Source organism: Capra hircus, chromosome 4, assembly GCF_001704415.2.
Source record: "Capra hircus breed San Clemente chromosome 4, ASM170441v1, whole genome shotgun sequence".
NCBI classification, from domain to species: Eukaryota; Metazoa; Chordata; class Mammalia; order Artiodactyla; family Bovidae; genus Capra; species Capra hircus.
In genome coordinates this window covers 33,258,217-33,285,526 of record NC_030811.1, presented here as the reverse complement: position 1 = coordinate 33,285,526, position 27,310 = coordinate 33,258,217, and the positions used below count along the sequence as shown (strand labels likewise).

General features: G+C 37.0%; 1 protein-coding gene across 19 annotated transcripts in view; it reads right to left on the bottom strand.

The window, feature by feature from the left end:
• Positions 1–27,310, bottom strand: part of CADPS2 (calcium dependent secretion activator 2) — a 569,431-nt gene that overhangs the window by 171,266 nt on the left and 370,855 nt on the right. For 12 of the 19 annotated variants that reach the window (XM_018046978.1, XM_013963420.2, XM_013963421.2 and 9 more), the window contains exons 10-12: positions 10,531–10,639; positions 9,059–9,259; positions 4,911–4,919 (exon numbers count right to left, since the gene is read on the bottom strand). In XM_018046978.1, the coding sequence (XP_017902467.1) occupies positions 4,911–4,919; positions 9,059–9,259; positions 10,531–10,639 (319 nt within the window). The remainder of the gene's footprint in view (positions 1–4,910; positions 4,920–9,058; positions 9,260–10,530; positions 10,640–27,310) is intronic. The other 7 variants (XM_013963418.2, XM_013963422.2, XM_013963428.2 and 4 more) reach the window with 1 other exon arrangement.

Genomic DNA, 27,310 nt, shown 5'->3' with positions numbered 1-27,310 from the left:
AAGTTGATACATTTTAAGTATATATTTACTGAGCTGGAAAACAGCCCAGGTCTATTCATAAAAAAAATGACAACGATGGCTAGAAGCCTGCTTTCCAAATGGCAAACTAGGGCAGAAATGAACACACTTGCTTCAGCTGGATCACTTCCAGCCTTTTTTTGTAGGGAGCTTTTAATGGGACCAACTTTAATGGAGAAATGGCAATGAATGCTTCCAGGCTTCAAGTTTAAGAGACATGAAAAAGGGAACATCATGCTTGTGCAAATATGCAGACAAAGCACAACGTCCCAAATGGCACTTCAATCAAAGGCCCAAATTTATTGTTCTTCACAGATTGCATCTTTCAACGTCTGTAGACCCTGCGGGTTTATCAAAAGGCAAGCTTTTATGATTGCCTTCATTAATGGTATGTTTTGTCAAAGTCTTCAATGTGAGTTCTTTACTAACGATAGAGACAGCGAGCCACACACCACCCCAAAGGAGTGCTGGGGTGTTACTACATTAGCTCCGTAAGAGATGTTGCGCATATTGGGCAAGCAACCAGCTATCAAGATAAAAGTGGGCTCTTCTCACAATGGTTGAGCTAAGGCCCCATTGTTCCTTAAAATTCACAGAGAGATCTCATTTCTGGTCATCACAAGCAGCACAGTCCTAAATGCAAGCTAAATGTAGTTTTTAAAAACCTAGATGGTCCAACCCTAAAACTGCAATAGGAAAGGAGACAAAAGTTTATTGATTACACCCAATTATAGAGTCCGGCTCATAATAAAACTCAATATTGATCTGTGGACATGATGCTAACATAATCAGTCACATTTAGATATTTAGCTCAGATCATATTGATCCATGTCAAGTTCAACTTTCAGCCATATTTGTGGATGGAAGAAGTATATAATTCAAGCTGAAGGGTCTTCAGAATCACATGTTTAAAAAAAAGATACACAAACTAATTTATATCTCACATCAATGAAGGATATTAAAAGGTGAATGCAGCAAGGAAGCAATGAATGGCACTCATCAATGATGTGAGGTATGAGGTTCTGTCCATGGAGGAAGTGGCATATATACTCTTTTGTATTTAATAATTGCTTATCTGAATGATTAAATACATTACATGTGGTAAATTAGTATTAGTTGCATTTAACACTGAACTAAACTGCTTTTCCTGAACTGAGAAATGAGACAATCCAACTTCTCCTGTATTTATTCTTATGTCTGATTGCCTTTTAATATAGTTAAATATATGATAATGTGAAATTATATTGAATGTGGAGGCAGAATATTGAAAACTGCAAGGCACCCATTATGAAATCAGATTTTATATTTAAAGAATTTATCTTAGAATCTTCATCTCTCCATTTATCTGAGTAAAAAAAAAGTTTTTAGCACCACCTTTAGGAAATTATAGTTTTAAAAAACATCTGCTGGATTTTATTCATTATTTCCTTCACCAGAGAAGGTCATAACAAGATGTTAAAAATAACACCCATTAATGATTTATCTGTTGAGAACATGATATACAGAGATTTCAGAGAAAAAAAATCCATAATTCCCCTTTTACTATTAAGTTTGTAGAAGGAAATTCTTATTTTAAAATAATAGGTGTACAGTCTTTAAAATAAAATATACAAGTTCATGACAAAATTGAGTCAATAGTTCTTTTCTGTAATTAAATCATATATTCAAAAATGAATTTATAAAGTATCTTTCTTATGAAATATAACTCATATATTATTTAATGTGATAAGTTTTTCCAAATTACACACATAAATGGATACTTTTCTAGCAAATACTGTTACTGATAAAAATAATATTTACAATAATAATTTAAGCCACAAACAGACTATACACTGACAGTGAAAAAACATACAGGCAAACCCACTAAAATTTTTATTAAAAAAAAACAAAAAAAACCCTACACTCCCTCCAGGGCTATAAATTCAATGAAAAGGAAATGTTCTCTTAGGGATTATCCCATTTTCAAACACAGGCTGTAAAGACCCTGAGTATTTTCTTCTTTTCTATGTCTGATCAGCACAATTTAAAATATTTTATGCAAACATACTTCACCATGTACTACTTTACTATATTTCATGAATTTATGAATAAAAATAAATTATAAAGGAGACAGTTTTGATCTCTCTGTAGGAAAACATTTCATTTTAAAATTCTCTCATGAACCAAAGTAAAAAAGGAAAATAGCTAGTATTAAATACCTAGTTTCTTATTTTTATAAAATTATATTTTCCATATAGTTTTCTCTTGGTATAACATATCTTCAATCAGCTGTGGGGGTAACACAGAGTTATCAATTGGATTAAATGGAAATCATGCTTTCAATCAATTATGTAACCAAATCCAAGGCTTGGGAGGCTTGCTTTAAAACTGAGTTTATACTTGATTATCTTCAATTAATGTTCATCAGAACACAAAATTATGGTAACTAGTCTTAAACAGAAAGTTATTCATGGCACTAATCTAATCTTCAAAGGTAGTTTAGTCTCCTGAAATAATATAAGGAAATTATCAAAAGAAACCAACGAGATATGAGATGAAACAATGTATTGTAAAACTGTCATAAATTGTGATGATTAACCTATGGACTAAGTACAGATGTTAGACATGGTAAATGAGCATACTGGTGGAGAGTTTCTATGGTAACAGTTGGATACATGCTCTAGCGTCTTTAGGTAGTACTGTCACCAGGCGTGGTAAAAGTGGATGGAATAAAACTCAAATTGAGAAAGATTACTATTTGCAATAGATTTAAGAAATGTTAGAGGCTTTATTCAAATGGGATCTGAAAATGTAAGTTTTTCATTAATAGCTGTCGGAAGTCAAGAGAAAAGATTAATAAGTAGGCTCACAGTATCAATCTGAACAGTTAACACTGACTTGAAAATAGCTAGCATAGAAAACCCTGTGAGGTCTATTAGCAAGCTGGCAGATCCCACTATGCTGGGAGGGCTATCTGGTGGGAGCTGACCACAGTGAACCTAAACCCTAGGAAGGGCACCTAAGTCAGAGTTCAGCATGTGAGAAGGGAAAAAACTAATTGAAATGTTTCTTTTTCCTTTGCAACTAATTTTAAGGATGCCGAATGTTTTTCCTTTTTTTTTTTTTTGGCTGTTCCTGGTGTGAGAGAGATTAGAGATTAACAGAGCAAAGGGAAGGTAAAAGAGAGTTGGGGGAAAGGGCAAGAAGAAAAGGAGGCCATTCATTCACCTTCTAAGACCATTCATGTGCCCAGGGGTCCAGGCCTGGGACCCAGGTACCAAAAGGACTAATAAGAGGGTGCTGCTAGCTGAGAGCTTGTCTCTTCTGCAAAATCTTGAGCTAAACCAAGTAGCAAATGAACCTTTGGAAACACAACAACTTGTTTTAGAATTACCCTGTGCTTAGGGGTTTGCCTATAGCTCCATTTACCATCTCCCACTCCGATTAAACTTTCCTTTTAGCTTCCAATCTTCATTAGCTTGAAGATTCACAGCAAAAGTGACACAAAGAACTACCACCTCCCTTTTGATGGCACACATATAGCCTTTAATAGGAAGAACTAATGTTTTAAAATTTTATGTAGATTATCTGGCTGGTATGTTCCTGTACATTTTATGCTGAAGACCTAAGAGAAAACGTTGGTAGATACTGTTTCTTGAGGAGTCTGTTCATACCTCTATTATTAACTCAAATAATTTTTTGGCCAATTTTGGTAAATATATTAAAAATGAATGTACGGATTTATACGTCTTACTTTCTGCAGCAGATAACAAATCATACTTTCACACGATGACAATTTTAATCAACACATACAGATCTGTAATCATAGTAATATTTATTTTAAATAATCTATTCATCATATTTTACCAATGAAGGGTGAAATTTAACTTACTAGGGTCAGTGAGGAGAATTAGCTTAAAACATTAAATATAAGTTTACAATCTGACTGAAGAATTTTTTAAAAATTTGGCCTAACATTGAAAAGAAGTACTCAGGTTCATTTTTGACACTGATTTATTATTGAAAGTTAGCTATTACTGTATTGTATTAGGTAACAAACACAATATATTATGTTTGTGCCTAAGTGAAAGGAAAATTTTTTTAAAAGGTGCTTGCATAATCTTTTGTTTGGGGATAAAAATTAAGGATAGTTTAGCCAAACACTGTCTGGCAGTTTGGCAAAAGACAGTGCACAGTTTGAAGCAGAAAAACTGGATAGCATTCTTCAGCCTTGCTTTAATTCACTTTTTTCCTTAGAATTTCCATGTATCTTAAAAGTCAATGCAACAGGGAAGTAGAATACATCCTCTTATCAGATAAATCTATGAATATACACCATTATTTATATTTTAAAAAAGATAATAATGTTGTTCCTAATAAGTTAGATTTGATAATTATTATTTTGTTCTGACTATTCCTAACCATTCAGTATGGCTGGATTCAAAACTGAGCTTTTCTTTTTAAAGTTATAACACAGATACTTCAAAGAAAATTCAGGAAACAGAGAATGAATTAGCAATCAATCCCTCTAATTAACTTATCCACTGTAAATATTTTATGTATAATTCTACCTATATTAAAAAAATTTTAACAGTGGCAATAATATCACATATATAATTTAGGATTTTCTCACTTAACGTTACAGAGCATTTTTGTAAGCTATAGTAACAATTTCATAGCAATTTCCTTTACGCTCACATGAATGAGAGATACTAGGTTGTTTTTACTTCCCTGTTGTGGCAAAAATAAGCTTTTCTGCTTCCTAAATGACAAGGTTAATGTAAATATTCCAGTTCTGCCTAGAAAGCAGTATCATGATATTCTAAATAAGATCATGATATTACTTGAAAAAATTTAATCATTATAAAAATTTTAGTATGGTAAAGCAAAAAAAAAGTCATAAAAATACTTACCCTTACCAGCTATAGGCCAGCAAAGAAATGAAAAACATATTTAAATGCGTTAGAAATATTTATTTCTAGTCATTTTAATTTTATGTCATTTTCTCAGTTCACTAATGACTCTAGAAGTTGTCTTTCCAAGAGATGATCAAGAAAGAGAGAAAGGAATAATACAGAAGTCAAGGAAGAGAGGAAAATTAAGGCAAAACTACTCTCTGGACCAGTTCAATGGCATCTCTGATAAAGGTCATGGTCAGTATCTCATTTAGATGAGACAGAAATACATTTTTCTTTATTCTTTCCTTTCCTTTTTAAAGATAAAACATCAGGGTCTGCGAGTAAACACAAAAAAACCCTCTTAACACGACTGGAACAGTTTGGATTTTTAGAACACATTTAGCTTTTTTAAAGCAAGTTAATCAAGGGGCTAAAAAATTCAGTTCCACTTAGCCTGATCAACACTGCCTTGACAACACATTGCTGTCTAATAGAAAGATTTTGCTGGGAAGACATTATATGGCTCTCTTACTAAACTGATTATCAGATCTTTTATTAAATCCGTATCAGGAAGTGATGATTTTAATGACCCAGTGTTTCCCAACCACTTCTCTTCCCACTTTGTGTAGGATGGATGATATCCTTTATAATACGGGCTTCCCTGGTAGCTCAGTGGTAAAGAATTCACCTGCCAATGCAGGAGACAGATTTGATCCCTGGGTTGCGAAGATCCCCTGGAGAAGGAAAGGGCAAACCACTCCAGTATTCTTGCCTGGGAAATCCCATGAAGAGGGGAGCCTGGTGGGCTACAGTCCATGGGGTTGCAAAATAGTTAGACACGACTTCACCACTAAACAACAACATCCTTTATAACACCAGTACATGTCTTGGGTATTCCTTATACTCAAGATGTGAAAAAAAATATACTGGAACACAAGCAAATGAGGGAGACATTTTCATAAAAATAATTTCCAAGTCAATGCAACTTGGCGGTTCTTAAACGGCAATAACCATCCCCACCTTTGTCTCTGTGCCCTGGAACATTTGACAACATCTAGAGAAAATTTTGGTCGTTAGACCTCGGACAGTGGAGTCAGTTATTACAGGGATCCCAGTATTCTTGCCTGGAAATTCCCAGGGACGGAGGAGCCTGGTAGGCTGCAGTCCATAGGGTCGCTGGGAGTCGGACACAACTGAGTGACTTCACTTTCACTTTTCACGTTAATGCATTGGAGAAGGAAATGGCAACCCACTCCAGTGTTCTTGCTTGGAGAATCCCAGGGACAGAGGAGCCTGGTGGGCTGCCGTCTCTGGGGTCGCACAGAGTTGGACATGACTGAAGCGACTTAGCAGCAGCAGTGGGTAGGAGACAGGGAAGATACTGCTGCTGCTGCTAAGTCACTTCAGTCGTGTTCAACTCTGTGCGACCCCATAGATGGTAGCCCACCAGGCTCCCCCGTCCTTGGGATACTCCAAGCAAGAATACTGGAGTGGGCTGCCATTTCCTTCTCCAATGTATGAAAGTGAAAAGGGAAAGTGAAGTCGCTCAGTCGTGTCCGACTCTTGACGACCCCATGGACTGCAGCCTACCAGGCTCCTCGGTCCATGGGATTTTCCAGGTGAGAGTACTGGAGTGGGGTGCCATTGCCTTCTCCAAGGGAGGATACTAACCATCCCATAATACATAGGACAGCCTTCCCCGCCGCCCCCCCCCCACACACCCCTGAAACAAAGAATCATCTAGCCTAAAATGACCGTCTTGCTGAGAAATACTGCTCTAACAAATAAAACAATAACTGTACTTCTGGTCAAAACAGTATAATTTAAAGCAGATTAACCCTCCTACCTGAAACAACTTAAAAAAAAAATCATTAAAAAATACTTTAAAGAAAGTTCTCAAAATTTTGGACATCTGGCAACATAGCAGATTGATTCCTGAGAGGCAGGGAAACCAGTGAGATGAGTCTTTTAGCTGCCTCAGGTTAATACTTGGAGAAACTTTCAAAGCGGTGGCTCTGGGAAGAACTCAGGGAGAGCTAAGGGTCTCTCTGGGCTGAGAAGATGGGAGCTGACAGCTCAGGAAGGTCAAGACTGCTGAAATCCGCAGGAAAGATTATTGTTTCCTCCCCCTACCTCACTCCGTATTCACATGAATACTGACCACATCACTCAATGGAGGCAACAATATGAGGATGGGGAAGAATCCTCAAAGGATTAGAGGGGACAGTGCCCACATGCACACAGAGACTAGAACGGTGCTTGCTTCCAACAGCCAGAAGGTAAAACTTCAATTTTCACTGCTAATCAGCTGGCATCCAGGTGGTCTTGGTTTAGTCAGTAAGTCGTGTCTAACACTTGTGACCCCATGGACTGCAGCCTGCCAGGCTCCTCTGTCCATAGGATTTCCCAGGCAAGAATACTGGAGTGGGGTGCCATTTCCTTCTCCAGGGGATCTTCCCAACCCAGGGATCAGACTTGGGTCCCCTGCATTGCAGGCAGATTTCTTTACCCACTGAGCCACCAGGGGAGCCCAGACTAGATGTTATTTGGCTCCACCTAAAAGCTAAACCTGAAGGGATTAAATTTCTCTTAAGTAATTTAACTATGTCTTTGAATAAAACTCAAGAATATTTTTGTGAAGAAAACTACACCAAAGCACATCATAATTAAATTGCTCAAAACCAGTGTTTAAGCAAAAGGTTTTAAAGCAGCTTGAGATGGGGGAGAAACAAACCACAACACACATTATGTACAGAGGAAGAAACAAAAATAATACTGAAATTTTTCATCAGGGAAGAAATGAAGCGAGTTAGCAGAAAGCAGAGCAACATCTTTAAAGAACTGAAAGAAAAGCATCTTTCAAAATGAAGGTAAAATGAAGACATTTTCTTACATAAAAAAACTAAAAGCTGCGCATAAGAAAAGTCAAAGGACATCATTTGGGAGGTGAAATATCTCAGTAAGTGAATAAAGAGTGGTAGGAATGGTAACTACATGTTTGAGTATATAATATTTTCTCTTATTATTTACATTTCTTTAAAAGATAATTGACTGTCCCAGGCATAATAATAATATCAATGTTTTGTGGGATTTATAACGTTTGTAGAAGTAAGATGCATGACCAGAATTGTACAGGAGCCAGGAAGGGAGACACAGAAGCCTACAATTGTGAGGAGCATGTACTATGTATGAAGTACCAGAATCACTTGAAGACGGATCAGGTAAGTTTAAAGGTGTATACTAGGAAGTCTAAAGCATGCAGGAGACGGGTTGAGCTTATATACCATCTTTATTTGGCCTAAAGTGCTTTTGTTTAAGATGTCTAAATGTAATATTAATGGGTGCCTAAACAGAACAGGAAATAGTTATCTGATGTATGAAAAGTAAGAGAAGTCAGAATGTCGCTCCCCTGAAGATGAAGCTTGAGAGTGAAGGGTGTTGAATGAAAAGTCACGATTTAAGCTTATAGTTAAAGACAAACTGATTTATTACATTACAGGAGAAAACAGAGAAGTTTTGGAAAGGAGTACAACAAGTTAAAACATTTGGTTTAATGATTACTAAAGCTATGTTTGGAACTGTTTCTATCATTATTACATAATTTGCAATTACTTACAAATTAAAACAAATAATTGAGTTGATAATGATTTGAATTAGCATACAGAAAGTGACATGAATATAAAAGTATTTAGAAAAAGAAAGTTGCCTTGATGACTTCTGTTTTCCTGACTTACATCAGAAAATAGGCCTAGTATTCTCTTGGTTTGTTAAGAACAACTCTAAAAAGCGACAGTTCATCGTTTTGGTGTTCTGGAATCTTATCAATGCCAATTTGATTTTGCAATATGTTTCCCATTTCAAAAGAACATATATAAGTTAAAAATTACACTAAGTTTAAATAAACTTTCTCTTATGCGTTTGAGATTCCCAGAGACACCCCAAGGCCTGGCAAATTCATGACTGAAAACCACACGCATCATTTACTCCAGGTTTGTGCGAAAAGCTAGATAACTTATTCTATGACTACTAAAATGAACTATTTTTATTCAATTAGGAATCAGGTAATGATGCAAACCATAATACTGAGCAGATTTGACTCAGACAATTTTATATCTTACTAAGGTTACTAATTGATAATCAAATTATTTTTCAACAAAACTTACAAAGTTGAGCATCTGCATGGAGACTTCCTCCTTTAGGATTCGGCTTCTGGGCTTGAATTGCAGGAATAGGTTTATATGACTGTCCAGTGGCCCTGTACATGGCTTGTACCCACAGTATTCTATCCTGTTCATCGTCACTGGCAAATATTACAGTGTCTCCTTCTTTAACAGCATTGAAGAACATATGCCCACCCTGAAGGCCTGTGGAGGAAAAAAAAAATTGGTAAAAATTCGCACAGTTGGCAGATTTTAGCCTCGTTCATTAAATGGTCTCATGGAAAAGAACTGATCTGCTATTTGCAGCTCAATGCCTTTGAATCATATCCACAATTGAAGAATTGAAGGGAAATGATATGAGAAAGATTTATACTTCCATATCACTTTGGAAATTAAAAATAGGCTAGGAAACAGTTCATAATATAGCAGAGTTCTGCCACACACACAATAATTCATAGCAAAGTCTGGTATTTCATGCCAGAGAAGACACTCCTTATCTGTTAGCACATTTCTCATTCTATATGTAGGAAACAGATATGACTAGTTTAGTCAAAAACAATACAGGTAAGACTAAAATGATATTTACATTGTACAGTATTTTACTTTTGCAAAACTCTTTCACAGGGAAGATATTTTGGATTTTAAGTGATTTACTAGTGGATATAATCACTGACTCTTTTTTCATCTCTCTATATTAATTTCTTATTCTATTTATTAGCAGATACATGTATTTCTTTTTTATTTTTTAGTCGTGAAGTCATGTCTGACTCTTGCGACCCCATGACTGTAGCCTGCTCCTCTGTTCATGGGGTTTTTCCAGGCAAAAATACTGGAGTGGGTTTCCTTTTCCTTCTCCAGGTGATCTTCCTGACCCAGAGATCAAAATTTGCATTTTCTTCATTGGCAGGTGGATTCTTTAGCACTAAGACACCAGGGAAATACATATATTTCTTTACCTTGCTTATTAATTTTATTAATCTCCACATAATCATTCATTTACTCACTCACTCATTAATCTCAGACACTGAGTATCCAGCACTATACTCAGCATTAATACATTAGGAGGGAGGAGAGAAATATAAGTATCCATTGTTGGGGAGAAAATTAGTAGAATATAATTTACGGTAGTATTTCATTAGCCATTTCTTTCCCTATTTCTGTCTCTTGTACCTTTTTGCTTTTCAGTAAAGAAGTTTCTGCAAGCATTGCTGATACCTATCCTACAATTTCCATATTATAGTATCTTTCAGATATTTCATCCTTTCACTAAGTTAACAGAGATGGTGAGTTATGGTTAAAACTAAGTAGCCTCATAAAGATATAATTTAAATCCCATCAAGCCTTATCTAGCTAGGTATATGAATGAAATATGTTCCATTTACTGAATGGAGTTTGAATGGAAAATAGACACAGGATATTTAGGAGAATTTCATGAATACAGAAGAGGCATGGCAAGTGATTCAACTAGGAATTACCTGGGTGGGGATCTGTGTAATCCACAGTGTATCCTTCAAGCTGCATTAATTCTTGAGGCTCAGACTTTTTTTCTCTATAACTGCACATAGCAAAGGTGTATTGGCTAACCTGCATGACAAAAAAGTTTACATATTGGTTGCATTAAATTTATCTTTTAGTTTTTTTATCAGAAGACTGCCCAAGTTTAAAACCATAACATAAAATTTGCATATGTTATTAAATGTTAGCATTTTTTAAAACCTTGCTCAGAGATTAAAGCACTTTTTGTTTATCCGTTTATAGTTAGGTCTTTTATGTCTATGATCCAGCATTTCCCAACTTGATGACCTTCTGGCCAAAATTTTATGAACTATTAACAGAAGAGCCATTAAAAAATAGTCATATTAAATATAAATTTGGGGCCATAAAACTTTTAGAGGAAAACACAAGCAGAACACCCTTTGATATAAACCATAGCAATGTATTTTTCGGATCTATCTCCTAAAGCAAAAGAAATGAAAGCAAAAATAAGCAAATGGGACCTAATTAAACTTACAAGGTTTCAGACAGCAAAGGAAATTATCTATCAACATGAAATGAAGACAACCTAGTGAGCAGAAGAAGATATTTGCAAATGACCAATAAGGGATTTATATACAACATATATAAATAGCTCATACAACTGAATACCAAAAATCCAAGTCACCCTATTAAAAACATGGGCAGAAGACTTGAATAGACGTTTTTCCAGAGAAGACATACAGATGGCCAATGGGCACATGAAAAGATGCTCAATACCTCTAGTCAACAGGGAACTGCAAAGCAAAACCACAATGAGGTATCGCTTCACACCTGTCAAAATGGCTAGTATCAAAAGATCACAAACAACAAATGTTAGAGAAGAGGAACTCTTCTACACTGTTGCTGGGAATATAAATTGGTGTAGTCACCATGGAAAACAGCACGGAGGCTTCACAAAAAAACTAAAGATAGAACTACCATGTGACCCAAAATTCCACACTTGGGTATATATCTGAAAAATAAAAAACCTCACTAATTCAAAAGGATACATGCACCCTGATGTCCCTAGCAGCACAATTCTTTATTATTTCTAAGATGTATTACAACATAAAGAGAAGATTTAAGAAAATGTAGAGTGTACTTTTTTGGGTAAACACTATTCATACATGTGAACAGTAGTTATTACTGCAGAATACAATTATAGGTCATTTAAAGTTTTTTTTTTTTTTCCAGTATTTATGAGTGAAGTCGCTCAGTCGTGTCCAACTCTTTGTGACCTCAAGGACTGTAGCCAACTAGGCTCCTCCTTCCATGGGATTCTCCAGGCAAGAATACTGGAGTGGGTTGCCATTTCCTTCTCCATCACTGTTTATAGTTTTTCTCAAAGAGTATGAATTCCTTTATAAGAAGACTTCTTCTAATTTGGAAAAACACCCAAAGCTAGGTTTGGGAACAGTGAATCTAATAACTTGAGACACTTATGGTTCTTGCTACTCTTGGATTGTGGACAATTCTGAAAGAGATGGGAATACCAGACCACCTGACCTGCCTCCTGAGAAATCTGTATGCAAGTCAGGAAGCAACAGTTAGAACTGGACATGGAACAACAGACTGGTTCCAAATAGGAAAAGGAGTACGTCAAGGCTGTATATTATCACCCTGCTTATTTAACTTACATGCAGAGTACATCATGAGAAACGCTGTGCTGGAAGAAGCACAAGCTGGAATCAAGATTGCTGGGAGAAATATCAATAACCTCAGATATGCAGATGACACCACCCTTATGGCAGAAAGTGAAGAGGAACTAAAAAGCCTCTTGATGAAAGTGAAAGAGGAGAGTGAAAAAGTTGGCTTAAAGCTCAACATTCAGAAAACGAAGATCATGGCATCCAGTCCCATCACTTCATGGGAAATAGATAGGGAAACAGTGGAAACAGTGTCAGACTTTATTTTGGGGGGCTCCAAAATCACTGCAGATAGTGATTGTAGCCATGAAATTAAAAGATGCTTAATCCTTGGAAAGAAAGTTATGACCAACCTAAAACAGCATATTAAAAAGCAGAGACATTACTTTGTCAACAAAGATTATCTAGTCAAGGCTATGGGTTTTCCAGTGGTCATGTATGGATGTGAGAGTTGGACTATAAAGAAAGCTGAGCGCAGAAGAATTGATGCTTTTAAACTGTGGTGCTGGAGAAGATTCTTGAAAGTCCCTTGGACTGCAAGGAGATCCAACCAGTCTACCCTAAGGGAGATCAGTCCTGGGTGTTCATTGGAAGGACTGATGTTGAAGCTGAAACTCCAATACTTTGGCCACCTGATGCGAAGAGCTGGCTCAGTGGAAAAGACCCTGATGCTGGGAAAGATTGAGGGCAGGAGGAGAAGGGGACGACAGAAGATGAGATGGTTGGATGGCATCACTGACCCAATGGACATGGGTTTGGGTGGACTCTGAGAGTTGGTGATGGACAGGGAGGTCTGATGTGCTGTGGTTCATGGGGTCGCAAAAAGTTGAACACAACTGAGAGACTGAACTGAACTGAACTTATAGGTCACTGAATTTACTTTCTCACCATAAGGTCATCAAAATGCTAAGAAAATTCAGGAAAAATAAAATGAAACAACAAATAATGAAGCAAAAAATAATTTTGGAAACAACTATTTAGGGAGTGATTATTCACATTTTAAAAGAAATTCTTAACCTTCTCAAAAATATCTGGTTCATTTAAGTAACGTTATCTTTCTATCTTTCATGCATTTCTACTTAGAGAAAAGAGACCAATATAATAAAATGTACTGCAAACTGAAAGCTGATTGGACAAAAAATAGTAAGCAGCTTTGAAACTGGACATAATAAAATGTATAATTTCATTCCAAATTCCACATGTATATCAGATACATATTATATAATAATACATACGATTGTTGTATTTTTCAACATTACAGGTTTACTTTTTGAGAGTACTGTCATAACATTCTGCAAGGTATTTATTTAATTAGTAAAAATTGACCAATGGAACAAAATATTGTCACATTTACTGGAATTACAGATTTCAATTATGTGGTGAGGATTTTAAAATAATACATTGGAAACTAGAGACTATGATTTCTCACTAAATCAAGTATCTACTCCCAGAGCTAAGCTTCACTGAAAAGAAAACATAAGATTATTCTCTGAAACATACTGCTATTGAGGGATGAGGGTTATGTATGTATGAACCCTTGAGATTGCAATTTTAACTACAAAGTTCACAGATGCGGAAACTGATTTTCCTAAGGTCACCCAGAAAGAGAATGCTATCTGGAATGGAGAACACAAGTCTCCAGAATCTAGCAAGTAGTCCTTCCAATGTATCACACTAAAACTCACATTCTGGAACTTGCAAACAACTGTATTCCCAAACAACAAGCTGCGCTCTGTGTGCTTAGGTGCTCAGTCGTGTCCGACTCATTGCGACCCCACAGACTACAGCCCGCCGGGGTCCTCTGTCCATGGGATTCTCCAGGCAAGAATACTGGAGTGGGCTGCCATGCCCCTCCTCCAGGGGATTTTCCCACCCAGGGACTGAACCCAGGTCTCCTGCATCGCAGGCAGATTCTTTACCATGTGAGCCACCATGGAAGCCCAAATAACAAGCTAATTGCCTCAAATTCTGGCAAAGCTACTATTAAGATAGGTGTAAGACAGTCAGTATGTCTAAGGATCTACAATCAAAGACTACTAATGGTAATGGGAGAGAGAGGAAAGCGAGTTGAGCAGCAAACCAGTTGAGGCATTATCTGTTTATTATTTATCTTCTCTCAGGTATATATTTGATAAATCACCCTCATTTGTTTTATAGTAATGTTTATGTCTGTAATTGATATAAAAGTATAATCCTTTCATATATTTAATCATCCTCTTAAATTTAACTTGGTCTGAATTTAACACTGTCATCCTACTTTCTTTCTGTGTTTTAGCCTTTTCTCTGTGGTACATCTCACATGTGGATTTTGGTTTTTATTCCATTCCAAGAATCTGTCACTAGGTCCATTTAACTCATTTAAACTAAAAATGCATATATACATATGAATTTTACATATATATTTCTGTCTTCTGCTATATGGTTACTAAAAGTTCCTTGGCATCCTATTTTTAATCTCTACCAGTTACTTTACAAGTTTTCAAAGGCATCATTGACCCTATATTTTCTTTACCTACTGTAAGACAAATCATTTTTTTACTGTATATAACTTACATACAGTATATAACTTCCTTATATAACTTTCACAAAATCTGGTGTTTACATTTCACATACTGTTATAATTACTTAATTACTTCATAAGCCTATAACCTACTATAGGAATAATTTCCCAAGTTTTTCTTTGAGTCAAAATATTTTGTAACAGTAATTTAGATGTAGCTACCTTTGTTTCTTAACATTATGCTCTTTAATTCTTCTATATTTTAAGTTTGCTATTTCTGAGATACTACAACTTATTTACTTGATTTCTGGTCAGGAAGATTCCCTGGTAGCTTAGACAGTAAAGAATATGGGACACCTGGGTTCGATCCCTGGGTTGGGAAGATCCCCTGGAGGAGGGCATGGCAACCCCTCCAGTATTTTTGCCTGGAGAATCCCAAGAGAAGAGGAGCATGGACGGGCTACAGTCCATGGGGTTGCAAAGAGTCGGACACAACCGAGCAACTAAGCACAGCACTGCACACTCATTTACATTTCAAATATCAGAAATTCCCTTTAAATATTTTTAGGAAAGTGAAATGTATATTGTCTGAATCTCCGCCCATATTATAATACTGGGTTTGGCCAAAAGGTTGGTTTAACTTTTTCTGGTAAGATGTTGTTATAGAAAAACCTGAATGGGTTGGCCAACCCAATATTTTTTTCCAGTGCTTTTATTCATGAACAACTTCTTGGAGGTATATTGAATTCTCAAGTCATAAAATTTCCCATTAATTCTCTGTAGCTGTAACTCTCCTGACTTCTACAGTTCAGTGTTAAGGAGATATCTGAAGCAACATACACAACCTTAATTGAAAAAAATATTTTGAAAGAAATGTTTAGATGAAAACCTGTTTTCACTAAACTTCCTGAAATGTGGGAAGTCTGTGTATCTGCAGACTAATATCTTTCAAATTTCACAAAATGTTTCTTTTGTATTTTTTACTTTTATTCTTATGTCTGCTCTGTTCATCTGTTTTGTCCTCTTCTCTTCACACTTAGAAAAGCATATGTTTATTTTATTGGATACTTGCTTTCCTTCCTTAGTATCTGCCATTGTGAGCAGCTTTCAGTTCACACGTGACTCAAAGAAAAACATGAAAAATGATTCCTAAAATGTTATAGGCGTATGAAATAAGTAATTATAACAATATGTAAACTTCAGATTTTGTGAAAGTTATGTAAGGGAGTTATATACTATATGCAAGTTATATTCAATAAAAAAAATGATTTGTCTTTCGGTAACTTTTCTTCTTCTATAGAACTGACTTTGAAGCAGTGGTCATTCTGCACTTGTGTGTATGCTCAGTTGCTCAGCTGTATCTGACTCATGCCAGGCTCCTCTGGCCATGGGATTTCCAGGCTGGAATACTGGAGTAGGTCGCCACTTCCTTCTCCAGGGCATCTTCCTGACCCAGGGATCAAATCCAAGTCTCTTATGTCTCCTGCATTGGCAGGTGGGTTCTTTATCACTGAGCTACCTGGGAAGCTCCTTCTTCGGTACATCACTACCTAAAATGTGGCATCAATTAGCTGCTGTTTTTAGTTTTAATCCTTCTGATTTCTCCCAGAACTCTTTTATTAATCTCAGACAACGCCTCAGTTTTGCAAACTTTTCAATAGAGACCACGTTTTTCATAAATTTAAAAAATAAAATCAATATATTTATTTCAATATTATAGAATCTCTTCATAGGTCTCCCTTTGTCTCTCCGACACTGCCTTTTAAATCTATCCTTGAACAAACAGATTTTCAAAGTCTGCTATTTGCCAAATGATAGGAGAGCCTCACTGATTCCTTGTAGTTTCCCACTGAAGTAGTGATAGAATTCACCTCTTCAGCCTCAAGCTTGAAAGCAAGTAGAAACTAACAGCTCTCTCTAACCCAATTTTCATTCTTTAGCAGGCATTTATGCAGCGATTTTTTAAATTGGGGTATGGTTGCTCTACAATGTTGCATTGGTTTCTTCCATACAATGAAGTGTATCAGCTATAAGTATACATATATTGCCTCCCTTTAGGACTTTCTTCCCCAGTCCTACCCATCCAGTGACCTAGCTGAGCTCCGTGTGCTATACAGCGGATTTCCACTAGCTAGCTGTTTTACAAATGATAGTGAGGTTTTGAGAGACATTCTTCCTGTTGCAACTGTATGGTTCTTTATAATCAGAGGCAAAACAACATATTTTGAAAGTAACATGGTTTCCATAATTTTTTGTTTTCAGTATAACCGTAGAAGGCTCTAATTCTAAAGCCTTCTTGAATTAACCTCCTAGTTATAAAATGACCAAATATTAAAAATAATAAGATATATCACTTTATGGGTCATCTAACTCAGGAATTAGAAAAAAATTTTGAGACAGTGAGAGAGATCACTGTGACAAAGGTTCTGTTCCCATGTGTTTATTTAGATAAGCCAGGCTTCCCCATGTTCACATTTTGGAAAGTTATAAGAAAATATCTTGGAAATGCTCATATCTGGGAAAACAAAAAAGGAATTACTGTGAAACCCTTTCTCATTATAGAATAAATAAGTCATTCACAGGTAAACTGGGAAGGGAAGCTATAGCCAGCTCATTAACATAGGCATTTCCAGTCAAATTTAACCTTAATAATTATTCTTCAATTACTTATATGTTTTCATAAACTGTGTGCTACTTATAATTGCAGTTATACTTCAATACAAAACAGATTTTTAATACTTAAAGCCTTCTGGTCATAGGAATTTTCATTTACTCTTCTTGTTTTAAAAACAATTGTGTTTGGCCGTGCTGAGTCTCTGTTGCTGCTCAAGATTTTTTCGAGTTGCAGCAAGCAGAGGCTACTCTCTAGCTGCGGTGTGCAGGCTTCTCGTTGTGGTCGATTCTCTTGTGGAGTATGGGCCCTAGGACGTGTGAGCTTCAGTAACTGCAGCACGCAGGCTTCAGAAGCTGTGGCTCCTGGGCTCTAGAACACAGACTCGGTAGTTGTGGCACAGGGACTTAGCCACCCCACAGCATGTGGGATTTTCCAGGACCAGGGATTGAACCTGTGTCTCCTGCATTGGCAGGCGGATTCTTCACCACTGCGCCACCAGCGAAGCCCTTGACTTTTATTTTTCTTCAGGTGAGGCAGTTTGACTGACTTGGTTTTTTCAAACAGAGGGACAAGGGGAAATAAATCTGGGAGTTTAGGAGAAAAAGATTTAATAACAAAGATTTTTTAGGGAAAGGGGATTTGGGGCCTTCCTGTGTTATTATTTATATTGGCTCCCTCTGCTCTCTGGATCTTTATTTTATTTGGCTTAAACAACAGAAATTTATTGTCTTGAAGTGCTAGAGGCTAGAAGCTGAAATATTAAGGGGTCAGCAGGTTGGTCCCTGCTAAGGGCTGTGAGGCTAATTTGCTCCTTGTCTTTCTCACGTGTAGCAGGCTGCTGGCAAGTTTTGGCACTCCTTGGCTTGTGGAGGCATCATATCCATCTCTGCCTTCATCTTCACTTGCATTCTCCTGTGTGCGTATCTGCTTCCAAGCGCCCTCTTTTTTTAATATGAGCACTAGTCACACTCGATTATGGGCACACCCTTCTCTGGTATGACCTCATCTTGATTACACACACAAGGCTATTTTCAAATAAGGTCATATTCTAAGGAACTGGGGTTTAGGACTCCAACATAGAGTTTTTTATTCCAATTTTGTAGACATTTTTAATTGCAGAAAAGCGTGATAGAGGGATCAAAGAGACTCTGACGCATAATGTGTGCTTAGTTGCTCATTTGTGTCCCTTTGTGACTGTCCCATGGACTGTAGACTGCCAGGCTCCTCCGTCCATGGAGCTTCTCAGGCAAGAATACTGCAGTGCATTGCCATTTTCTCCTCCAGGTGATCTTCCTAACCCAGGGATTGAACCTGTGTCTCCTGTATTACACAGATGAGCTAAGCCATCAGGGAAATCCATTGATGCATAATCATTATTTCCTAAAAATAAAATTCTGTTGGGGATTAGTCATGGAAATAAGAATTCAAGGAGAAAAAACTAATAGTATACAATTTGCAATGGTTAGAGATGTACATAAAATCACAACAATATTCAAATTCGATTGAGAATGTTTATGATCGATTTAATGGTTTTATTTTAGAAACTACTTCCATTGTAACTATTTAAACTTATGATGAAAAGTTTACAGTGACCTAGAGTTGTAAAATCTAGCAAATTAGCAAAATAGTTTGAAGACTGATGGGAGCGCTCCTATTTCTCTCTGGTCTTTTTTAGGAAGATGCATCTGGTTCTTCCTTGATACCTTTTAGAGATGTGATAACTAGCATTTCATTTCTTACTAGTCAGAATGGCAAATAACTAACTGTAGTTTTATGTCCATTTTCAATTTTTATTATCTTCTTCCATGGGTAGTTTTCCCTGTTATTCAGTCATTCAACAAATATTTATTGAATATCTACAGTGTATTTTTTCTAAGCCTTGAGTATACAATAACATCCTCGGCATCAGAATAAGAAAAAAATACAAAAATAATATCAATTCTCACACAGTGATATGGAGAAGACTGGATCACAGATAAACAATATCTACAACAATTTTGGGTTGTTTTGAATGAGGTGTTTTGAAGAAAAATAAAACAGAGTAAAGAGTATGGCAGGGAAGGGAGTCTATTTTTGATAAAGCATCCAGAAAAGGGCTCTCTGAAGACAATCATATTTCAATATTGGAAGTATTTTGATTGAAAGTGAAGGGGGATAAACCATGTTTAACAAATGAGTCTGCCATTTCAAATCTAGGTCCCACTTTCATTTCTCCCTCAATTACTTCTCCTTATTCTTTTCAGCTTCTGTTTGACAAGACCTGGGACATCTCACTCTACCCTTGTATTGCTCAGCTTGATTTTCTATAAAACAGAGACAACAATAACACGTGTTCTACAGGTCTTTGAGAGCACTGTGTACTAAGTTGGTTCCGTCGTGTCCAACTCTTTGCTTCCCAGTGGACTGTAGCCCACCAGGCTCCTCTGTCCATGGGATTCTCCAGGCAAGAATACTGGAGTGGGCTGCTACTCCTTCCTCCGGGAGATCTTCCTGTCCCAGGGATCAAACCCACGTCTCTCATGTCTCCTGCATTGGCAGATGGGTTCCGTACCACTAGCACCACCTGGGAAGCCCTTGTGAGCACTGGAGATCCTACTGCAGAAAAGCTAGCACCATGCCTGCCTGATAGGCAGTCGTCTCCCAATAAGTCAAACCCAGCTGTCAGGGATCCATCATCCCTCTCTCTCTTCTTATGTGTCTTTCTAGAGTCATTTCATCGTGGGTTAGAGATACATTTTGTTCTGTAATAGGTAGGAAAGTGTGATGTCAGGATTGACCCCATTTTGAGGCTGTATGTTTCCAGGCTGGGAATGTCTAAGGACTGTTGGCCTTCATTCCTCAGGCTTCTGCTTTCCAGCCTCACTGGGTTCTCCCCAACTTATATGTCTACTTCACCCCAGGCTGATGGGTTGCTTCTTTCCATTAAAAAGACAGTGGTCATGGTATTGAAAATACCTGTTGAATATTTGAATACATAAAGGGACAAGAAATTGAGGATGAGAAGAAAAATCAGAGATGCCTCTAAATGTAGTTTAGATATTATTCCCTCTATTTCTAATGGATATTATCATGAATATATATTTCAATGTATATATTTTAAAAATTATTCTCTTAAAACAACAAAAAAGATTCATCTCTAAAGGTCTTTATACAAGTCATGTTCACGCTGTCATGCATTAAAGAGTCCAGGCTTGATATGCATAGTGTACCTAAAGTGCTAAAAATTTGCTTGCTATTTAAGATCTAGCTTTAAAACTACCTGTCAAAAGGCTACTTGTTTTTCCTATGCGGTGTAAAATGCTTAAATCTATGTTGCTTTTTTCTTTATATAACTTGAAGTACAGGTTCGGTTGCTGTTTTATGCTTTAAGTACTGTATTTCTAGCTACCTTTAAATAACACGATTATTTCTTAACATGATGGACATGTTTAAGCACCAATTTAAAAATCTTTGGAGATACCAAGAAAAAATACATCCAAGCAAAAAAGCCACCAGCTTCAGAAAAATCACCTACTTTTGACAACCATGGTGATTTATAACATGACAAGTATTGAACACGTGTTTTATTTTTTCCTTCTTTCAGTATTGTTTAATATTTCAAAAGTCACCTAACAGTCCTGCAGTTTACCACAGATGATTGGGCCCTGAGGTTTAATGAAGAGCACAGATGGAAGAGAAACAAAATACCAACGACCAACAAAGCTGTCACTGACAATTAGGGAATTTGACCCAAGAGGCAACTGAAAAAAGTACAGTTTGGCTTTTCAATACTTTGGTTCAAGAAGCAAAAAGTATGAACACCGTCCTTTGACTCACTAGTTCCTGGTTCTGTTTCCATAAAATGACACTGCATTTTATTCTTTTGATCCCTCTAATATCCCCAAGAGCCTTCCACTTTTGCCCATTTCTTTTGTAAGGTCATGCTAAATCACCTTACTGAGGCAAACCCTACAATGCACCTGTAGTATAAGATCAAGTGAACCCTTCTGAACAGTGTCAACACCTTGTAGCTGCTGGTTTGGCAGTCAGCATCCAGGGTGAGGGTACACTGGAGAAATCCCACTTGGAGATAATTCATTATCAGTTGGCACTAATCTTTAATATATGCTGTGCATGGGTGTTAAGTCGCTTCAGTTGTGTCTGACTCTTTGTGACTCTATAGACTGCAGCCTGCCAGGCTCCTCTGTCCATGGGATTTTCCAGGCAAAAATTCTGGAGTGGGTTGCCATTTCCTTCTCCAGGGGATCTTTCTGACCCAAGGATTAAAGCTGCGTCTCTTATGTCTCCTGCATTTGCAGGCGGGTTCTTTACCACTAGTGAGTGGCACCTGGGAAGCCCTAATATATGTTGCTGAAAGCTAAATGGTAGGAGCCAGGGGGTCCCCATGCTCCCAGTGCCTCCGGCTGAAGGCAGTCTGGCCCATCTCCACATGCCAGGGAATTAGATAGAAACAGGTGGTCGGACCTATTCTGATCTGGTATTTGTTTTCAGGGATAAGCTGACTTATAAGCTTATATAATATACTATATTGCAGCTGAAAATTCATTCAGCAGAAAGAGCCATGATAAACATTCAATATCCTTAACCCAATCTATTCTTAATAACTCCAAAAGGAATGGATTTGTTGAGAACTGGGGGATATAAACGTACTTTAATCTGAGGACAGAGTTAAATCAGGTTGTTTTGGCATCACAGGGCACCTTAATTTGCTGGGGTCCCATGAGGTACCAGCATCTGATCTAGGAAACCTCCCATTTTATTTTCAATTGCCAACCTGTTCAACACCTGTCCGTATCCACATGTGTAAGTGCTAACGATGAGTTCTTAGAGACCACCACATTCTGGTTTGTATGTCGGGTTCCTACTGCAGGGATCATGTTAACAGCTGGCAGCTTAGCAACTGCCACCGTCTAATTTCAGTAAAGATTAAGGCTTAAAAATCCTTAACTGGAAATGTTCTTGGCAGAGGCCAAAGGTGCTGCTAGAGTTATTAAAAAAAAAAAAATCCCAGAGCTTAATTTAATCAAGGAAAATGAATATATTCTTCAAGATCATGATGGATTTGAAGGGAATATATATTTACTGTCTTGACCAAATGGCATAAAAAAGATTTAGCAATCAGTGTATAAAATAGAAAGAGGAAAGGCAGTCTTTTTAAAAACAGTGCTCAGACTGACTCACATATATTCATCTATTGAACAAATATTTAGTCAGTTTCTACTCACAGTAGATTATAAGACAGACAAGGTCTTTATTTTCATGGAGCATATATTCTAGAAGGGATAAAGAGATAATTAACAAATAAATATGAGGATGGATAACTCTGATCAGAGAAAAATGTTCTGAGAAATATAAAATTGGGTAATGTGACAGGGAGTCACTTCAGATTGGGTGGGCAAAAAAGACCCATTTCAGGTAACATTTGACCTGATACCTAAGTGGGGAGGTAGAACAAGCTAGTCATGGGGGAAAAGGTAGAATAAATGTAAAAGGTAGAATAAATGTTTCAAATTTCTTTAGATGCTTAAGAAGCTAAGCAACAACCAAGTGGAAGAAAGGTGTGTGGTGGATGCTTAGTCACTAAGTCATGTCTGACCTCATGAACTGCAGCACAACCAGGCTTCCCAGTCCTAGGAAGAAAGGTAGGGAGATTTAATTCAAAGGCATATTTGCGTAGCAATCACACTTTAAAAATAAACTCATATTATTATATATTTGAGAGAGGGGGCTGGTGACCTGGAGGTGCTAAACCCCAGTTCTCGGCACTGCAATTAACCTGGACGCAGAATGTTACAAGTCAAGCTGCTGCTCAGCGATGGGCAAGGACTCATCTGAGAGGAAGCTAGAGGCCACAACAGGGACAATATATAGGACTTTCCCTTGGTTATGGTCAGAGGTTTTCTAACTGTAATAGGCAGTCATGGAAGAATTTAGACAGAAAATTGGCACAATCTGAGTTATGCTTCAAATAGATTATTCTGGCAATGTGAAGAATGGATTGTCAGGAGAATGGTGGAAAGTAGACCCAGAGAGAACAGCTGGGATTCTATTGTGAAAATCCATGTGAAGATAATAATGGTTTCTACTAGAATGATCGCAGAGAAGATGGAAAGAACTGAATGTAAGCAGGATACTATTCTGTTTGTAGATAAAACAGGATTTTCTGATTGACATGGGGGTAATGAAAAAAATAAGGGAACAAAAATGACACCATGGTTTTGGTTCAAGGATGCTCAAATATGGGCTTCCCCAATGGCTCAATGGTAAAGAATCTGCCTTCAGTGCAGGAGATGCAGGTTTGATCCCTGGGTCAGGAAGATCCCCTGGACGAGGACAGTCCACAGGGATGTAAAAAGTCGGATACACCTGAGCACACATGCACAGATGCTCAAATATGAATCAATTTTATGTTTTATATAGGTTTGAGAAGGAACCCAAATTAAAGGTGAGATAATAGTTATCTCACATTTACCAAGTCTTTATTATGCAGCAGGAACACTACACATGTATGTGTAAAGATATATATGCATATGAATGCGTGCATACATATAAATGCATATGAATGCATGCATACATATAAACATATACACATACAGCATTTTAAAGTTGAGTCTTATAAAACAGTTAAGTCCATTAACATTTAATTCAGATTAATAATACGGTTACAATATTGCACATTCCTCACTCATAGGTCTTTACTCTTTCACGTAGGTGTGAGCTAGAAAAGAAGAGAAACAGATATTTTTCTACTTGAAAATACCAACACAAATTTTAAAGGAACACAAGGTACATGTAAAAGAGTAATTTTGGCATTGGGATCATTTCCTGATCCTTATGAGATATTCCTTATCAAATTCAGCTCTACTCTCATTCCACTTTCTTTTATAATTTTAACTCTTGAGACACAGGTAAATGATCATTTCAATATATTTTACAACTATTTTGAAGAGTAAATGCATTATTTCATTTACAGAAAACTAGATTATTACAAAGGCTATCATAAAAAAGGAAACTTAAAAAATCCTTTTCCTCTGAGATTTTTTTCCCACAGCCAAAAGAATTTTCAATTTTCTTTCCTATGTACATTTTGAAAGATAAAATAATACATGCAACTTGACTCATAATGACCATTAACTATTAAAAAAAAGACAAATTAAAAAAAAAGTTTCAGTGAATATTTAAATATTCATGAGTCATCAAGTTTATAAATCTTACTTCATATTATAGGTATCTATGTCTTGCCCAAGCAATTTCATTTCTATAGGAATACTCTAACACATGCATGAGCCCAAAGATCAAGCATATATATTCCAGCATTATTTGGTGATTAAAGAAAGGAACTTAAATTTTAAAAAACAGGGAACTGTTATGTAAATTATTTTAAACTAAATTATGGAATCCAATCATCCATTAAAAGGAATAAAGTGAATTTTTAGATACTGACATGGTAACGTTTTATTTTTTATTTATCTTAAATATTAATTTTAATTAATTAATTTATTTAGCTGTGTCAGTCTTGGTGGCATGTGGGATTTTCAATCTTCATTGCAGCATGCAGGACCTAGTTCCCTGACCAGGGATTAAACCCAGGCCCCTTATACTGGAAACAGAGGCTTAGTCAACTGGACCACCAGGGAAATCCCATAACGCATTTTAAAAGCAGGTCAAAACAATTCAGAAAACACACATATATGTGGATGATTCCATTAGGATTGGATTATACTGAAACAAGTTTAAAAGTTCAAACTACTAGTGGTGGCTACTTGGCCATTGGGGGAAAAGACTGAAATCAGGGGGCCGTGCTGGTAGGGGTTCTGATGAGGGCCACAAAGACTTGTGTATGGTTTGAGTTTATCCTATACCAAGTGCGTCTTGGGTTTGTACATCTTAAATCAGTTTAAAATGTAAAGCCAGAGAGATGCTACCCCATGAGTTTCTTGATTTGACAGCAGTGTATCTATTCACTTTGCATTACTATTAGCAAACATCAGTGTATGTCCTAAGACTAAACCCAGATCATCTAACTTCCCGCAGTGGTGGCATTCTCAGATAACGTGACAGCAGTCTGCTGCAGGGTGTGCAGAATATTTCAGCCATCAATAGGCTGGTGAGCCACTTCTTTAAGCTGAGAGCAGACTTTGATGGTGTCTCATTAAGAGAGTGGCTCTCGTATGTTTCCAGCAGGTACAGATCACTTAGTGGCATGGCTGACTGTTTACATCCTGCGCCAGCTCAGCTGATATGTAATTAACATTATGCCTCGATAGCCTGCTGTTGTTTGTAGCAACTTCAAGTCATGATTCTGACACATCGGCAATAAGCAGTGAACACTTTGATATGAGGCCAAAACAACATAGATGTCTATCTACTTCAGTCTCCAGTAATGTCCCGCGGCAAGTGGGCTTCATGAGTGCGGGTCTCTTTATGCCATCACTCACTGGCCATTTCTTTAACGTAGTAACACTGTTGTGTACCTCATGAAACGAATGTTCCACAATGATTATGCACATACCTGTTTGTCTTCAGATCAACTGCAGTTGGGTGCATTTATTTGATCATGGCACAGTGACAAAGGATATGGGAGCTTAGCCTCTGGAGATGGACAGAACTGGATCTGATCACCAGATGCTACCTATCGCATACCAACTGTATAATTCTGGCCAAATTATTAATATTTAACTTCTTTGTACATCAAGTTAGCCTGTACAATGGGGATAATAATACCTATCCTCAAATCTTATTCTGAAGACTAAAAGAGATTGTGTGGTGGTAAAAAATGCTTTGCATAAATGCCTGCCATATTTGCATAATAAATATTAAAGATAGCAATAGTTGTATTAATAGGTGAGTGCTTCAGGAATTTTTATATCACCACAAAATATGCAGCATCTGAGGGCATACAGTTATTTGCAGAGGTATTAGCTGAATACAGATTTATGAAAAAATTCAGTTTGCTTAAATTGTAGATACAAATATGGAATTTTAAAGCCATTAAATGGTTAATTACAATGAACTAAAACATACTTAGTGTCATAAGTACTTTACATCAATGATATCCTCCAAATGTAACACTAAACACTGAATACGCTTAATAAAAATTAATAAGAAACACATATAAGTTTAATGAAAACACATGTAAGTTTTGGGAAGATTTCAACATATTCCTCAAAATCACTGTTATTTCAGTTTGGCTTGGACCCAAATTTACCTTCATCAGAAACAAATGCAGCCTCTTAAAAAAAGCATGAAAAATCTTTTTAACACTGTAAGCATACTGGCTTTAGAATGTAAATGGGGTCCAAAACTAATCTTACTTAGCTCAGTTAACACCCCACAATGATAAGTAATTCACTTTCCCATTTTCAACTCTGATTTAAATGTTGATACAAGAGTCTCTGAAAAGTCTCTTCACCTCAGCAGCTCCGCAAGTGTTCACTTTGAACAACGACTTTGCAGCTGAGCAAACGAGACTCTCAATCAATTTTTATGAGCACAAATTCTTGGGCTGATGGCTAGACCTCCAGCTCCATCACTCAGATAATACACACTCACAAGTGGTGATGAGATTCACATTATCACCAGAGCACCATTCTGCCGATGGCAGCAGCAGACACAGCAGGGGTACACTGTCCTCCTGGAAACAACTCCCTCACCTTTCAATAGTGCAGCCTGCAGGTATGGATCCACAAGCCATGTGCCAATAGAATGAGAGCTATCTTTAAAGATACTAATAAAATGACCCACTTCTTCCCAACGAGTCCTTCTTGCTGAATCTCCATACATACCCATCTTGATTTTGAAGTGTGTACATCCGTCTTCCCATTACATTTGGAATTGAAAGGATGATTCAATTATATTTAACACTTTAAAAAGTTGTCAGAGTACTGGCATGTAAATCTCAATACACTTGGGCATGGGATTCTCTGTGTGAATAAGTGTATATACATATATTTGTATACAGATACAATGCTTCCCTGGTG